Source organism: Leptonotus elevatus, chromosome 14 (genome assembly GCF_054856555.1).
Source record: "Leptonotus elevatus isolate MCC_2025b chromosome 14, RoL_Lele_1.0, whole genome shotgun sequence".
NCBI lineage: Eukaryota > Metazoa > Chordata > Actinopteri > Syngnathiformes > Syngnathidae > Leptonotus > Leptonotus elevatus.
The window spans coordinates 18,772,368-18,789,867 of record NC_141252.1 but is presented as its reverse complement, the minus strand read 5'-3'; the positions used below and the strand labels follow the sequence as shown (position 1 = coordinate 18,789,867).

Here is a 17,500-nt window from a genome sequence, read left to right as displayed (position 1 = left end):
CATGTCATACTTGAAGGAAGCTGAGCCAATATCACAAACGGCTAAAGAGAAAATATTATCTATTAAAAAATGTTTAAAAAATAAAAATAAAATCCCCCTTTATTAACTTCCGTATTAAACAACTGACAAGTATGATCACTGCAATGATGACATGAAGATGATTGCCAGCTATATTTTAAGAGAGCCCACAAGGTACCTGAGATGTTGATGAGGGTGGTGTCCATTTTGCCACCTTTACCAGGAATGAAGCTTTCAATAAATGTGGGGCCTCCTGTCCGCCTCATTCTTGATAAGCTGACTTTAACAAACTCCAGGTTTATGCTCAATGAGTCCTTTCTTCCGGTCACAGATGCTGGCTCCTCATCTACCGTACCTTTAGGGCAAATTAAGATAGTTATGGCAAATAATCAAGTCACAAGGTCATTTCTACATGAACAAAATTAATAAAGGATTAGGATTTTCCTGACTGCACTTAACCAGTTCATCTCATGAAAGCATTTGTTTATTTTGCTAAAACAATTTTGCATCCTTCTTCCCCTTTCTCTTGTGTTCACCAAGGCTCTGTTCTTGGTCCTATTCTGTTCAGAATATAAATCCCCGAAATAGGCCATATTATACAACAACAACGAAAAAAACTACAACAACATTAATTTCAACTGCTACACGGATAATACTCCACTAATATGCATTACACCTCATCCTCTCCACAAAGATATAAAGAAAACCAGATTACGGAATTCCGTTAACTTTCTCAAACTAACAGTAAAGAAAACAAACTTGTTAGCACTCAATCGACCACCTGTAAAATCAATAGTTTCCCTCTCACCCTAAGGTTAATAGTCAGTGTGCCATTCTTGATAGCATTTTCATTCCAGTCACACATTAATGCAATCACTCAATCAGTCTAGTTTCACCTCCGCTTGCCCATTGCTTACTAAACAATGCTCACTCACACCTTACTTGTTTAATGGGAAAAATATATGTATACAGTAAATATTTATTTAAAAAAAAAACTGCAATTGGTCCAATACTGTGCCACTCACATAATCTCAAAATCCCCTCACATCAGTCATCTCACTCCTGCCCTACAGCTAAGAGCTGCAAATTACACATCACATCATGTAAAGATCCTGCTCACATTCAACACCATCAATAACCTTGCCTCTCAGTACATTTCACCAACCTCTTCTGTATAAACACACCAACTCGTTCTCTCAGGTCTTCCTCAGTAATCCAATTTATCCTACCCCCTCCCCTACCTGTCTGATCATCACGAGGCCGTAAACCGTAAGCCTTCTGCCGCTCACCCCCACGCCTTTGGAACACTCTTCTTCATCTCATTAGAAATTTGGATTCTTATCTTTCTTTCTAATTAAAGCAATATTGAAAAGATACCCTTACATTTTGATAAAAGACTGATTATAACCCATTCATCCATTATCTAGTACCTCTTAAGGGAAATTAAATTTGCACTCTTTTGTACATATATTTTGTGCTACACACCTCATCTACACACCCAAATAACACACATGTATGCGCACAAGGAGAAATGGTGCAACACTATTTGCTGCACCTTTTTGAAGTGGAGGGACACTAGCCAGGAAGCAGACTTCCATCTCTCCAACAGCTTGACATTTTTTGCATTTTATCGGCAGCAGGATTTATAACGTGGTCCTCTGGTTCCAAAGTCTAAATCCTTACAGATTAACTACTGCCACCCCAAACAGACTTATTCTGGTTCTTGTATTAAGTACTACTTTGTAGGGATAGATCGATTATCGAACAGGCCTATAATCTGCGCCGATATTCAGTAATTTGATGAATATCGGAATCGGCCTTTTTAAAATTCTGACAGACGGTAATAAATCAATTTAAAACTGGGTTAACTTCAGAGAACTATTTACAGTTGTGCTTAAAAGATTACACTATATGATGAGAAAAAGGCTTACTGCCCATAAAATTCAAAATACTATGGCAATTGTTTTGATACTTAGTGGATGTGACAATCAAGTGGTACTTTGAACTTTATTTTCAGAGGCTAAAGTTGACATGAGTAGAGATGTGCATATGGACTTTGGTAACGATTCGTAGCATTTTTGTGTCAACAAAGTGACGTTTAGCTTTTGTACATTTACAGTAGTGTTTATAAGTTTACAAACTGTACCCCCTGGGCACTTAGTACATTTACATTTTCAGTTGACTTTATAACACCTGCTGCTGACCAAGGGAACGCTTCACACCCTTTTTTGTTTAAAATCAAAACTAAGATAAATGAAAATGAACATTTCAGATATTTTGAAATTATGGAAAAGTTTATTTGCTGTAGAAATCAATACAGAGCTATTTACAGAATAATCATTACTTTCCCTGAATAAGAGCCCAAGTATTATATGATGCACGTATCTGTATAACCATAGTGATTTCGAGTGAGTTGCTACGGATGGGCGAGTACCGATACCAGACATATTTCACGGTATCGGTACTCGTGACGGTTATCGATACTGGTATCGGCCGCCGCTCTTGTGGACGTTTTTTGGTCAGGAACTAAAGGTCAAAATGGTTATTTTGCATTTATTGACCGCCACAGGTACCTCGAGTACGAAAAATCCGAAGGCTTTTTCCTGCCTCCAATACTCGTTTATTTAAGGCTTTAGCGTAGCAGACGTACGGTCTACTTTTATTTAACACTTACGTCACCAACGCAAGGGAAGGAAGAAGAAGCGGATGTTACTTATTTGATTCAAGCAGCAAGAACGAAATAATTAAAGACAAATCGAAGGGGCGACAACGACGAAAGGGAACAAGGTTTACGTAGGTGAATCTTGGGAAGGATCATTAACGGAGGGAGCGAGCGCCCGCGGCTAACGAGGCCGAAGGTGCGGCCGACTCGCGGGGCCGCCGCCGAGGCCTGGTCCACTCCCGCCCTACGTCCACTCAACCTGGTCCAGGCCGGGCCAAGGCTGGCGTGGGGTTTTTCTGTTGCCGCATTTTCGCCCAAGGAGCCATGAATGGAGCGAACAACACGATACATGAATATGTAAATGTTATTTTAGCATGATGTGAAGGCTGCCATGTGAAGAGAATCTTCTGTTTCAATTTAATAATAACTGTTTAGATTTAGTCATAACTGTTCTAACTTACTCAGCAAAGATTGATAAGTGTAATAATGTGACCAAACGTTTGAATATTCTTCCTTCCACATTTTATCACTTAATTAGCCATCTGTTTCGGGGGAGAAAAAGTGTTATAATCAGTTCCTTTGTAAAGTTTTATTGTCTACAAAAAGTGCCAGGATGTCTGGCAAACTGTGTTTCTGCCTGGTTGATCAGCTGCGGGGGGGCCGGATTGTGGCCGGGCAATGTTTACATAGCAATTGACCATTTGTTATTGTCTTGTGACTCAGAAGGCAGAGCAAGGGGAGGGGCTTTTTGGGATGCTGGAATTATAATGGCGGCTGCAAGTGGGAGGAGCTGGACAGACGCATGGGGAGAGCATGGCGTTTGGCCACACATGTGCTTCTGTCTTCGAAGGAACCCTGATTCACCGATCTCAACTCTGATTCTGAAAACAACTTTACGAACACGCGGAAAACTTAAAAGGATCGTTTTCCAACACATGTTAGAGAACTGGCTCCTGATTTAAGAAGAGGCCTGTAGGGCAAGAATACTCCAGTAGCTAATGTGTTTCGTGTCTGGAGATTCAACACAAGCTCCCCCCCCGCCACCCCTTTTTTTAACCTGTAATGCAAAAAAATAAAATGCCTCAAAATACTCTATTTAATTTGCGTTATTGCTGGTCAACTGCACAATCACGACCCTGGCATGTAATGTAAGTGTAGAATTTAGGAAAAAATAAACTGTTGATTAAAAAAAAGCAAAAGAAAACAAAAAAGAAAACCAATTTTCATTATTTAGTGAAAAGGTCTTATTTTGTTGTTGTGTAGTTTAAATTATTCTTTATCCAAGCAAAAATATATTTGATCCGAGTACTTGAGTTCTCGATAGAATTTTCAGTCAAGTATTCACATATTAAAAAATTCGATAGTCCAACTGTATTCCTCAAAGGGAAGTTGTAGAACCACATATTTTGATTGGGACTTTTTTTTAAATCCCTGGCCACTTGATTATTTATTTCATTTTATTTATCTATCTTTTTATTTATTTTTTTATTGTGTGCTCTATGCAAAATAACTTATGAGCAAATTTGAAAAATATAATTGCCATTGATTTCAAGCAATTTTAAGGAAATTTGCCATAATTGCGATATATAGGTCTTTAAAAAAAATATGTCATTGTTTTTTGGGAAACTATGTTTCATAAGTACTAATGGTATCGGCACTTGCTATCGGTGAGTACTTAAGATTTGAGTATCGTATTGGTCTAAAAAAAAGTGGTATCGAACTTGAAACAGGTATCTGGTGCCACTTTCTTTGAGTTCTGGCAGGCATTGCAAATGTTCGCACAACTGATGCGTAAACAAGCAAGGAAATAGTACAAAAAGAGCAGCAATGAGTAAACAGGAATCTCCGATAGCATAAGTGCTACTCTACACACTGTGTGAATGAGAGACTCACTTCCATTAGCACTTCTGCGCTGGTCTCAACTTTCTGTCAACTAGTATATAAAATCTCCCGCAGCTTTGCTGGATTTTTTACTCTTCAGTTTGTAGTTTCAAAATGTTAAAATTGTTCTTTTAATCCTTTAATGTGACCCAAGATAAAATGTATTATTATGATTATTATCATCATCGTCATCATCATAATCATTACCTAATGGGCTGGGGCCCGGGGGCAGGCCCGTAACAGCAGATTTCTGTTTCCCGGCACCATAGGGGTGGAATACATAGAGTGAGAAGTCAGACATGCAGGCAGTGAAGCTGAGACCCGAGGAGTTAATTGGGCCCCCAGTGAGGTCTGATTGGCTACTGCTGTGGCGGCTTCTGCCCAGAGGGCTCCCCAGTAATGGAGAAGCTAGAGGAAGGAAGAGAGCAGACATAATTAAGATATTTTATATGGTCGCCATCACTAATGGGGAAAATGAACAGACACAGTGGTGCTTTAACTTGTGAATTCAATTTGCTCGTAATTGAATTTTTCCCAGTGAAATGCCATTAATTTGTTGTAGTCCTCCAAAAAACACTTTTTTTTTTGTTGCATGTTTTTTAATAAATAAAAGTACTTGTAAATAAAATATGATTGGATTCTCAGACCTTTGCTGGGAGGTAGTTTGGGAATGTGCTGCCCAGGTGGAGTGGATGAGGGTGGGTGTGACCCATCATTGGGATGAGCACCAGTTGGGATCTCTAATTCACCGCGGTTAGAGGAGAAGACCAGGTCCAGTGATGGCAGTTTGAGCATACATTCAACTCTGGACATGGGCAGGCAGCTGAAGCGGATCTGAGAGGGCTAAAAACACAAACATCGCATATGAAATCGGATATTTTATACCTGGATTTAGATTTTAAATAATAATAAATAAAAGTCTAATTAAACTCTGTGAGTTGGCTTGTACCTGAACTCTGACATAGACAACCACATCCACAGGAAAAGAAGAATATGCAGACGCCGAAGAAGAAACCATGGAGGTGGTCGATTCCTCGAGCGGTTCCACTGTTTCAAACTGACCCATGTCTTCTTCCTGGGCAGCCACAGCTGAAACGACAGCACACATGTGACATTAATAAACAATAACTGGGACTAAATCAGTTTGCATTTTTGTAGACTAATGATGATGAGACGAAAATGTATTTCACTTAATTAAAAACTGGACTAAAATCTATGGACATTTTAGTTCATGAACAAAGACTAGATGAATATTATATGATTTTGTAAAATCCTGTTTCTGCTAATCTGTCATGTGACACATAGTGACACACACCCTTTCAAATATGCAGCTAGCAAGTGCAACATGTTTAAACACATGGGACAGACAGGAACTGGATTCACGATGAAAGGTTAAAAAAAAAGAAGTTAATTATAGTTAGATTAATCCAACGCTTATAACATTCCAACAATAATGATAATCGGACCGCTATCTAATGCTGGCTAAGTTACTAGCTCATAGCATGTAGCCATAGTAGCTACTGTAATTGTGTGTGAAGTTGTTTTTAATCAAAAAAAGATGAGAGAAAAATTTATGTGAACTAGTTTTAGATCCGAAATGTTCTACATTATGTGCTGACAAAAAAATATACCAGTGTAAAATGATTGTAAAATGCTAGATTTGTAGTCAACTAAAATTGAATGGGATGAGGTTGACTAAATATGTTGAAAACTAACAAGCGTGATTGAAACTGGACTAAAACTGAGACAAAATTTTAAAATGGCGAATAAAACTAACACTAAATCGAATGAGTGTGGAATCACATGAGGGAAACCAACCTGAATAACTTCGTTCCACTGGAGTGATAGGAATGGTTTCCAGTGCTTTCTCCAAGAAATCAAGAAGACAAGGGCTAATGACCATTTCCTCCGGCAGAGTCTGAAGGGCCACCCAGGCATACAGCTTGGCCATTTTCACCCCTCCGCTGCCTTTACCTTTGGCTACAGGCACACATTGTAGTTATATCAATTAAAAGTCAGTTCCGTGCATTTAAAGAAGAGAGGTCAACATAACAAAAGTTGCATCTTTCGATCAATATGTATGAGCCCATTTGATCAAAGGAGAGTGATGGACTAATGCCGGGAATTGAATAATTGCATGCAGCTCGTTGTAGCAGAGTGGCCCGGCATTCGAGTGACCGAGGCTATGGATGGCGGTAGGGCATGCAATTAAGAATGAAGGGAACGCTCAGTACCTGATGGAATAGGTGGGAGCGGGGGAGGTAGGAGCGAGTTAGTCTGGCTTTGGACAGCATTGGGAGGACCATTATCTTTCATACCATACAGCTTTGACTCTTTGGAGAGTGTGCGAGGGAGCGAGGATCCACGTGAGGCGTTAGGGGATTCAGTCTTCAGGGTCTTGGAGTTATAGTGCAACTGAAATGAGGGATGAATAATTCACAATGTCAAATCTATTACAAACAGAATACATTTTGAATTGCTGAGAGACAATCTGACCTTTACATCCACTCCTGGAATGTAGAAAACTGTGGTCTCAAGGTCATTCGATTTGGTCTGCAGCGAAGAGGGACATTTCTTTCCAGCAAGAAGATGGGCAGTGGATGTGTATGTGGGCTGCAATTTCTTTTTCTTTGGAGGTGACTCTTGGTCTAGACTCCTGAGGCTACGATCACAGCTCCTATGAAACCCACAGAGAGAAGAGGCTGCTCATGTGTTGTTATTTTATTTGAATCATAAAAAAAAGGTTGTATCCGAGGAGAAAAATAAATCATGCAAGATGATTTTCATGGCACCTCCTGAATGATATTTCTTCATGCTCAGGTTGCTGAGTACTCTGGTGAAGAACACACTTCCCGCTGTCTATTTCCACCCGAACATCCAGTTCAAAGTCGATGTTTCTTTCTGTTGTTGCGCCGCCGAAGCTCCGATTGGCTGCCGTGCTCGGCCAACGCTCACTGAACAACTGACTCACAGCAGAAAAGCCTGATGACTTCCTGTGAGAAGCTTGGCTAAAGAGAAAGAGAAAATAAATGGTTCAAAGATTGCTGAAATTGAAATAAGATCCAAAATTCAAAATCATTATGCAATTACTGCCATTGGAAAACAAGATGGTTAACAATATGTCAAATAAGGACTAGTAAAAAGAAAGGGAAAAACGTACAAAGGCCTTCGATAGCTCAGGGGTTTCTCGCGCTCAAACTCATCCTCCTTTTCCGAGTCTTCAGAGGAAGACGAGGAGAGGTCATCTCGCTGCATGTCATCGTGCTGGAAGGGAATTGTGGGTGAGAGAATGGCAGGGGTGCAAGGAGCACTGAAAACTGAGCTCTGGTCTCCCATTATGGATGAAGAATGAAGATGGTGCTGATCATGAGGATGGGATGGCTCATCAATGGTGACTGACAACAGGTCCATCTCCGACTCCTCAGGAAACTTCACAGAAGATCACAAAGTCAGACTCAGTTGGAGACAGTTTATGTTGCCACAAAGTGGACGAATTAGCTTAACTGCTCTGATGATGTAGTTGATGTCACAACTAGGAAGTGATACAAGGATTTAGGGTTGGGTATCCACGAATCATTGATTTTGCCAATTAAGATTATGCTCATTTATTCACAATTGTAGCTGATTGTAGAAAGAATAGTACAACAGGACTTTAAATTAATGGACTCGTATCAAAAACAGGAATCAATGTGAATAATCAAAATCAAAAATTGAAAATGAAAACTGAAACCCAACCCTACAAGAAATTCACACCACAAAGGAGATAGAGTTCTGTTTTTATTTTGTATTTATTTATTTTTAATGTAGTCAATGTATTATGGGCTCGAGTTCATAACACGGCCATGCCACTTCTAAGCAATTTCAAGCTGTCACATTATGGTGTATTGTAAATGGCAAGGAATTCTGAGTTATTTTGAGGCCAAGTTTGTGGGTTTCCCAAGATACTCTATCTATGATTTGGCAAAAAAAAACACATTAGATAATAATGATGCTGCACATTGTCTGCTAATCACTTATTTTCATACACTTTGACTATAATAAAAAAATTTAGCCTTGCAAAATCAGTCAAAATCCAGTAAAATAGCCGGAAGCGAAGTGGTTGCTTCAGCGAAAATGGCTGGGAGTGAATGAGTTAAGGAGTGTATTTTTGGAGAAATTGCAAAATTGAAAATTTTAACCACCCGGTCTAGTTTTGTCCCCATCTCCAAATTAGCCCTTGCAACTTGCGGACTCTTTAGTTCTAAATGACACCCAAAAACAGAAAACTATCATCCTGTAACTGTTCTCAGAAGTCATGCACTTTCTGCAGAATGCAACGGCAGAGAGTGTGAGAAAGATGGAGATGGCATGACACCCCAACTGGAGAAGAGGCGAAACAATGGAAAGAAGCAAACAATGGCAAACATGATTTCAATGAGTGCATTACGTAGTGTGAAAGCACCACAAGCAACAGCCCTAGCAATATCATGACCAAATTACTGATGAGATCAACTGTCAGTGTCTGAACATGCTAGATGTAGATGCTAAAATTGGACCATCGTTTAACTATAATTTGTTTGGACTATCAAGAAAATATACAGCTGCACAGCACAACACATAAGGTCACAGTTAATATCTCAATAGCTTTAAAGAATAATGTCAACGAGACACGGGCGCCTTTGTTCCAGGTGATCACACTTTCCTGTTTTACTGTGATGCTGTGGCATCTATAATTTTTGTTATGCTGTCTCTGCATTAATATTTTTGGCTGTGACAAGTGAATGGTAGGAGTAGCAGTGGTTCATGTGCTGACCATGCAGACATATTGTCAGAAATGTATTAGTTTGTAGCAACGCCTGTTAGGATCTTTAAAGAGTTCCAAGACAGGATGAAAGTATTTTGACTTCATAAAACCCTGTGAGGAATAAGCAGTTCGGAAAATGGACGGATGGATGGAATGTACATTTGAGCTTGCCTCCTTTAATTTCTGCCTTTTTAAGAGTTTATCCACGTAACAACATGGACAAATTGCTATCCTGCACACTGACTGCAGAGCTGGGAATATAATTTGATTCATGAATAAATAAAAATAAACAGATCTTTGTATGCTGCATGAATAAATCAAAACTAGCATGATGGCAAGTTATGCAAATCCACCAACACTGTTGTTCAAACATAACAATGTTTCTTTTTTCTTAAGTCCATCCTGATTGCTGAAGCCTGTATTTCATCACTGTGTTTGGATTTTAAAAATCCTAACAGCATTAAGAAGGTAATCGCAGAGGAAAAGAGGAAAGCAAAGTATTTTATTAGTCAGTGAGGCTTTCGTATTATTATTTGTAAAAATGCAGTTTTGAAAAGTATACCTTGAATATATCTCCTGGACTGATAGGTGCAATTGCAGACTCCAAAGCCTGATTATTTATATTAAATTGAACAAAAAAGTTAAAAAGTAAAATAAAATACAATAAAACAGCTCATCCAAAATGTCTAAGAAATAATGTTCTCTTGTGTAAGATCACAGTACAACCATTAGTAATTAAATTATGTACATTTCATGTAGTACTCACATACACATGGAAATGAAGAATGACATGAGTAATGGGCATGCCTCAATGTAATTTCATCTTTTACGCTAGCTCAATGCTGTTAATGCCTCCTACAGACGGCTGAACGATGACACTTGTAGTTTACAAAAAATAGCCAACAATAATAATTCTGCTTTGAACTAGTTGCGTACAATGTTAGACTTTCCTGTTTGGCTACTACATATCGAAAGATTGAATGAATATCAGACAACTTCAATGCACCACCCAATAGATTTCCTTAGAAAGAGCAACACTATGTTTTCACATTTTAAATCATCCATAACTTTAAAATCAAAATATATCTGACAAACCTACAGAATACTAAAATTGTGGAGTATGGACATAAGGTGATGTTACCGTATCCTGGATGTTGAAAGTGACCCGCGGTCCAGGAGAGGATGCATCCACACGCACATCAGGGAAGTCATCCACATCTCCTAATCTGGAACTGTAAACAGCAACGCAGCAAAAAAAAGAAAGAAAAAAAGATGATTACACAGTATTATACGTATATGCAAATATTCATGTGTTTATATATGTCTTTTCTAGGGGTATCAGGCGCTAAAAAATTTTTTATCGTAATTATTGCATGACTTCAATACTTAACTCGTGATTAATCGCAAATTTTACATCTGTTCTAAATGTACATTAAAAAAAAGACTCCCAGAGTTTTCATACTTTTGTTAACATAAAATTGGAAAAAAATGTTAAACGAACAGAAATATGGCTGCATCTTTTAGTCATTGATACAGTAATTTCATAATAATTCATACAATTGAGTTAGAAGATGTACCGTACTTTAAAAAAACAAATGGTATATTGATTTGTGCTGAGGTCATTTTTCTGCCACTAGATGGCATAATTGCATTTGTTACACGATGACAGCTGTGCATTTTTCTTTTCATATTAAAGGCTGTCTAATCTAACTTGTGAAATTGTGCACATTTTTTCACATTGTGCAAGTACAACTTGACCCCAGTCTTCACAAATAAATGCATTATTATTCAATTTATTACTGCTAAATTTTGACATGGGCGTGTCTGCTGCGTTGCAAATGGAATTCCCCCAGTACAGGCTTTCCAAGTAAGGGGCGGTCATTAATCACGCGTAAAATTTTTTTAGTGGCATTAAAGGAACTTTACATAAACTCAAAATTAATTCACTAGTTTTGACACCCTAGTCTTTTAACAATACATTAATTTACACATGCAAAAACGGGCACAAACGCTGATCTCCTAAGAGGCAATAATGTCATGCAGTTTGTTTTGTATGTTCTGGGAGAAGTATATGCAAATAGATGAATTTAGCACACACAATCTGATTTATTATACATCCAGGTGCAAACATCCAACTTTTTTCATCTTAGGCAGCTGGATTTCTCTATTTAAATAGTTGTACTGTACATTTATATACAAATTTTTACACATTTTTCTTGCCATATTTCTGTTCATATTTTAAGTACTAATTACACACTCTGACGCTTACTACCATCAATGATAACTGTCGGCATGTGAAGCCCTTTGAGACTCTTGTGTGATTAAGGGCTATATAAATAAACTTGACTTAACCATTATGTCTCCATAGAAATTACTGGTCAACTTTTCCCTCATGGACAAAAAAAAAATCCTAATCAATTAAAACGCACAATTAACCCAATTTTTCCAAGTCAGAAATGTATACATGGGTTACTCATGCCCATCCCGAACAATTTCCATAATTTGATTCAAGATTTCTCTTGCTTTTCATTACCTCTGTCTGTCCATTCTTTTTACAGGTGGTCGACCTGCTGCTGCGGAGATACTTTTGGAACGGTTGTAGCTTGGTTTGTAGCCTAGACCCCACTTATCCTTTAGAGAGGCCGCCTTGAGGGAGGAAAAAATTAAGTTAAAAAAAGCTCTCTCAATGTACAAACGAGATCCACACAATGTCATTCTTGAGAAAGTGAATTTTTCATCAGTGAAGTGAGAAGTGAGTGATAGATGAGAACTCACCCGCATACTGGAGCGCCGCAGCTTCTTTCTGACATCTCTCCTGATGTCATTGACAGCCACAGACTCTAGCTGTTGATAACGCTGAATCTCCTGGTTGATAGTGCCCTCACTCGCTCCCAATTTCCTACGGATGCATACATTTCACAAAGTTAAAACTTTTAGAAGGGCATCTCTTACATCTATAGTTTGTTTTGGTTGAATTGCTATAAGTTTACATCACATAATTCATATCATCATATTAATAAACACAATACATTTTGAGCCCTCTATTTCATGAGTATAATGTTGTTGTCCCCCATTAAAACCCTGACGTATATGATCTGACACATGCATTGCACGAATAATCCATTAGAGGGCAGTATCTCCCATCTGATGGCTTTGCCAGCGACCTTATTAAAAGTCGGAAATGTACTTTCAGATTTTTGGAAATACTAATATGTTTGATATGTCAGTTTATTATAATATTTTTGACAGTTATAAATATATGAAGCACTGTGACCGGATGTATCAAATATGATGCAAATCAAAAGTCAAATGTGGAAGTTGATTTCACCCCCAAATTTAAAAAAAAATAAATGTTTTTGTTCAAAAGGACCAATAAATACTGTATTTACAAAGGATCAGAATTGTTTTCTCATGCATTTCATGGTTCGGGCTTCATAGGGTTAAGCATTGTACAAATGTGTCTCGTGTCTGATATAGGACGCCTACTTGAGGTCATCAATGACTTTGGCCTGTTCGTTCAGCTCTCTGATGTCCACCACCCTCTTGGTAAACTTTCGGACACGCGCGTCAGCCGCCTGGTTTCCCATGACCATCTGCCTTCTGGGGTCAATTGCCTCCTGGTGGGAGAATGGAACACTTAGATCGATCGTGGTAGCAACTCAAACAGCAAAAAGGCCTTTTTCAAGTCCAGTTTGTGCCTAAAATCTGCTTTAATATGCAATGGTATGTTATTAGTCTTGTAACAATTCAATCAGGGTTGAGTGCATTTTGTTGTATATAATAAAGGAACCGCCACCATTACCACTCACTTTAAAGTGAAAGAGGGGGAAAAGTAAAGAATCTTTACCATGATTGCCATATCCATGTATTTCACCCAGAAGTAAACCGAAATAGTGGATATTAGTAAGTGCAAATACTAAGCAATGCTACTTTGAAGCATGTTAAAATACATTGCTCAGCATTTTTTAATGCCCAATTACGTGGCAGAAAGGTTGGCCATTTTGTTAGCCCAAAGATGAGTTGAAGACATTTGCCAGCTACATACGCAGGCCCAGGAGAGAGGTCTTTGGGCCCGGGCACTGTCCGCTCCATGGCGGGGAGAGGGACAGTTTAAGTAATCCGCTGGCACAGATACACTCTGGGGTCTGGGACTGAGGCCCAGGATGTGGTTTACCAGACGTTTCTTTAAAGTCAGCCGTGGGCTGAACTGGCTCCCTGGACTCTGCAGGGACACGGCAGGAACAAATGGATGGATAGAAAGAAGATTTGCTAAAGAAGCTCTGTTTGAGTTAAGTATGATTAGTTTTCAACAAATTTAGGAACATTTGGGAACAGTACTGGATATTTTTATCTGTACTGTATGGCAGCACCATACATTCAGAGTAAGTTATTTCCTTTTTGATGTTCAAACCATAAAATCTACAGTAAGAATGATGTCCTTGGACAATGAGTGAACATTTTGAGCATAATGGACTACCAAAGTAAAATTTTTGCTTAATCAAAGCTGACTGTTGCTCCCAGGTCAAAATCTGGTGGCTGAATTTGCCATGAAATAATATGCAGTGTTACATCATGAGCGTTGCATAAAAAGTAAAGTACTGTATTTTTACACACAAGAGGAGGCCAGTGTTGAACCGGCCATTTCACTATGAGAGCGTATGTAAAAACATTGAACGTGCAAACTTATAGTGATAACTGTGAAAGCATATATTTACATTAATGTAAGGTATTAAATAAAACAACCAGTTTTATTTAAGGATTGACCGATTATTGGCTGGGCCGATTATCGGTGCCGATATTTGGCATTTTGACAAATATCGGCATCTGTCTTTTTACGAATATGAAGGCCGATAAAGCTGGTACCTCACTGAGCAGTGAATGCTTCCGAACGTAGCCGTTTTCATCAGGATTTGTAAGGATTTACTTTTACTTGTCGTAAACACATTTCAAACATATTCAGACAATTTTTCACTGCACAGATCTTTTGAAACCTTTTACGAACATTAAGGAAAACCCTAAATTAACTACATTTGCATGCATTTATTGCTCAGTGAGATACAGGGATATTTTCATTGATGGATCTATTTAAATTTTTACTGACACTAAGAACTCCCTCCACTTTAAATTTTTTTAAATTGAATTTTTTTTGGGGAAATTATGTTGACATTTTGGGAAATTATGTTGAAATTTTGGAAAATTGTATTTAGATTAGAAAAGTTCAGGGAACTATTTACTATTTCGTTTTTAATTAGCTTAACACATGCTGCTGACCCGGAAGCTCCCTGCCTTTTAAAAAAATAATTTTTAAACAAATCTGTCCTTTATATGTTTAAAATTAAAATATTTTTTTTACACTAATATTTTCTTTTACTGCAAATGAATATCGGCTTGAAATATCGGTTATCGGCCTCCTTGACTACTAATAATCGGTATCGGCTTTGAAAAAAACATATCGGTCTTTCACTAGTTTTGTTTGTGCAAAAATATATTTAAAAAACACACACAATTGAACCAGTCAGGATTCTATTTAAATATTATAAAAGTGTGCTTTTATATGATTTATTTATTTTTACAAAAATGTTTGTGCATGCCTTATAGGCAAGACAACAGTTTGTCCCATATTTCCTTTTTTCCCCCACAGAGGAGTAGCTATTTATCTCTTGCCATATTGTGATATTATGGCTGTCAAAATGCTGATATAATAGCCTACATTGAGCTATTAGATTGGCTAGGCTTAGCAGTGGGAATGAAAGAGTGACCTTTGCAGGGACTCACACAAAGCAAATATTGACTAACCATGTGGATGGTGGGTGACATGGTGTCACCTTCATCTTCATCTGAAAGGTCCACCATGTTGACAGAGTTGAGGTCGGTGATGTCTTCTACGTCTTCCTCTCCAGTCATTGATGTCAGCGTATTACCCAGGGCATTGAGGCGCTTGCCAATGTTGGGGTCCATGTGAACGTCAATGCCACACATTTTCCAAAGCACATTCAGCGTCCAGGTGCCAGCGCTGCTGCTCTCTAATTTGTTGAAAAGGAAAGAAAAGCCAAGAAAAGGATGACAATCAAAAATTCGGAAAGTTCTGTTCAGTCTTAGTCTTATTCTTATTGAGGATTCTGGTGTATGATCCATATTTTATTGACTGCAACTTGCCAGCAGATGGTTGCCCTGTGGTCCTAGAACACACTTCGTATGTGCCGTCAGGGACGATACCTGAGTATTCATCACAAACAAACGCATATGCAGGTGAATATTTCAGAGAAGCATAGGAAAATTACTAGACAGTCGAGATTCTGAGCTATAGGAAATCAATGTTACCACTTACAAGCATTCATGACTAAATCGCTTCGGATCTCAGGCTTCCAGTCATCCCAAGAGGTCTCAAAGCCTTCTGCGAAGCGGATGCAGAAATTCTTGAAGTGGCCTTTGCTAACCAAGGACTCAGAAGAGCAGGCAGTGATCAGCGTACTCTCAATAGTCAAGACCAGAGCAGAGCTGGTGTCGAAGTCTATGCTGTGGTTTGCCTGGCAATGGCCCAAACAGAGAGAAATGTGTCACTTGGCACTTGAAATTACAAGGAGAAAAAATACTTTACGTTTATACTTTACTTCCATATGTTAGGCGAAAGAGTAGGCAGGTAACACTTCACTCAGCTTTGTATCAGTACCTTTGACTTAACTATCTTCAAAAGCTACAGTGGAATGTTACCAAGAGTTTTGGGAGGGGGTGAAAGTTGTAACATTTTTGTACATTTTGATGTAAAATCCTCTTCCCACACTACCTGAATTCCTGAATATGGATATGATGGTAATATCAGTCTCGTCCTTTTGCTCTTTATAGGCAATAAATACATTAAAATCATGGGGAGGTTGGGGGACCAATTAATTGCAGGAATTCAGATAGTTTATCGTCCAACATGCAGTTGATAGAAGTCACAATTCAATTCAAAATGATTGGACTGAAAAATCTAATCATTTAAATATATTCTTAATTTGCATACACCCTTTTTATTTAAATAAATTAAAGACCCATACAGAGAACCATTCAGACACCACCACCGCTATTAGTTAAGACAGCTTTCTGTATTTTACTCATTTCGATCTGCCAGCATTTTTATTTGATGAATTTTAACCAGAGAATAGCACTGCAAAGAACTGTAATTGGAAAAAAAACTTCAGCAAAGTTTGTTGATCACAGTTAGCCACTGTCTAAGCAGCACATCAGGAGCAATATGCAGGTTATGCAGGTTACTTTTCGGGCATTTTTATGCGGGGTTTTTGATGTGCAGGGCCCAGATTCAGAGTTGGTGCCTTCCATAGCAGTCGCGTGTCCTTTCTATGGAAATAGGTTGTGACAAATACATATATATAGATTTATTGATATATATGTGTGTATGTGTGCTTCAAACCCCAGGTCCAATGAAATGGGGATGCTGCGTAAAATGTAGATAAAAACAGATAAAAAAAAAGATTTGCTAACTCTTTTAAACCTATATTCAATGGAATACACAAAAAAGATATGTAATGTTCAAACTGATGAACACCACCAATTTTTTGTTTTGTTTCTCAAATCTTCGCTCATTTTGAATTTGACGCTTGCGATACATTCCAAAACAGATGGGAAGGGTGCAACAAAAGAATGGGAAAGTTGAGGAATACTCAAAATACACCTGTTTGAAACATTGCACAGGTAAACAGGTTAATTGGAAACAGGTGAGTGGTATGATTGGGTATAAAAGGAGCATCCCCTGGGCCCAGTCCACACGAAAGCCCGTCATACGTCATATACAGTGCTGCTCAAAGGTTTGTGAACCTCTTGAGCAATTTGGACATTCCAATTCAACCTGATTTTGTTGTTCAATCTGAACCGTTACATTATATATGAAATAACGGGTGTAGGTTTAGCATTTCAATGCATCATCGTTGTTGTTTTTTTTTTTTTAATCAATTGTGTAGTCAAAACTTAATTAAAAAGTGTTTTTGGTCAATTCATGTAGTTGCAAAAGTAAGTGAACCCTCGTGCATTGCTTAAAAAGAGCAGTCAAGTAGGATCAGGTAGGACAAATTGGTAGCTAAACTAACCACTGAAATGGACCAATGAAATGAGAGGTTTAGTAAAGAAATTGTGCATCACTGACTGAAACTGAGACAAAA

The 17,500-nt window shown here is 38.3% G+C and overlaps 1 protein-coding gene across 1 annotated transcript in view; it reads right to left on the bottom strand.

The window, feature by feature from the left end:
- bltp1 (bridge-like lipid transfer protein family member 1) overlaps window positions 1-17,500 on the bottom strand; it is a 100,332-nt gene that overhangs the window by 13,352 nt on the left and 69,480 nt on the right. The window contains exons 61-80 of the mRNA XM_086094372.1: window positions 16,599-16,682; window positions 15,673-15,871; window positions 15,501-15,560; window positions 15,141-15,367; window positions 13,390-13,566; window positions 12,831-12,961; window positions 12,120-12,243; window positions 11,878-11,990; window positions 10,486-10,576; window positions 9,907-9,954; window positions 7,722-7,990; window positions 7,354-7,569; window positions 7,058-7,238; window positions 6,796-6,976; window positions 6,380-6,541; window positions 5,511-5,650; window positions 5,209-5,404; window positions 4,769-4,969; window positions 197-373; window positions 1-41 (exon numbers count right to left, since the gene is read on the bottom strand). The exon at window positions 1-41 is cut by the window's left edge and continues 97 nt beyond it. Of these exons, the coding sequence (XP_085950498.1) occupies window positions 1-41; window positions 197-373; window positions 4,769-4,969; window positions 5,209-5,404; window positions 5,511-5,650; window positions 6,380-6,541; window positions 6,796-6,976; window positions 7,058-7,238; window positions 7,354-7,569; window positions 7,722-7,990; window positions 9,907-9,954; window positions 10,486-10,576; window positions 11,878-11,990; window positions 12,120-12,243; window positions 12,831-12,961; window positions 13,390-13,566; window positions 15,141-15,367; window positions 15,501-15,560; window positions 15,673-15,871; window positions 16,599-16,682 (3,018 nt within the window). The remainder of the gene's footprint in view (window positions 42-196; window positions 374-4,768; window positions 4,970-5,208; window positions 5,405-5,510; window positions 5,651-6,379; window positions 6,542-6,795; window positions 6,977-7,057; window positions 7,239-7,353; window positions 7,570-7,721; window positions 7,991-9,906; window positions 9,955-10,485; window positions 10,577-11,877; window positions 11,991-12,119; window positions 12,244-12,830; window positions 12,962-13,389; window positions 13,567-15,140; window positions 15,368-15,500; window positions 15,561-15,672; window positions 15,872-16,598; window positions 16,683-17,500) is intronic.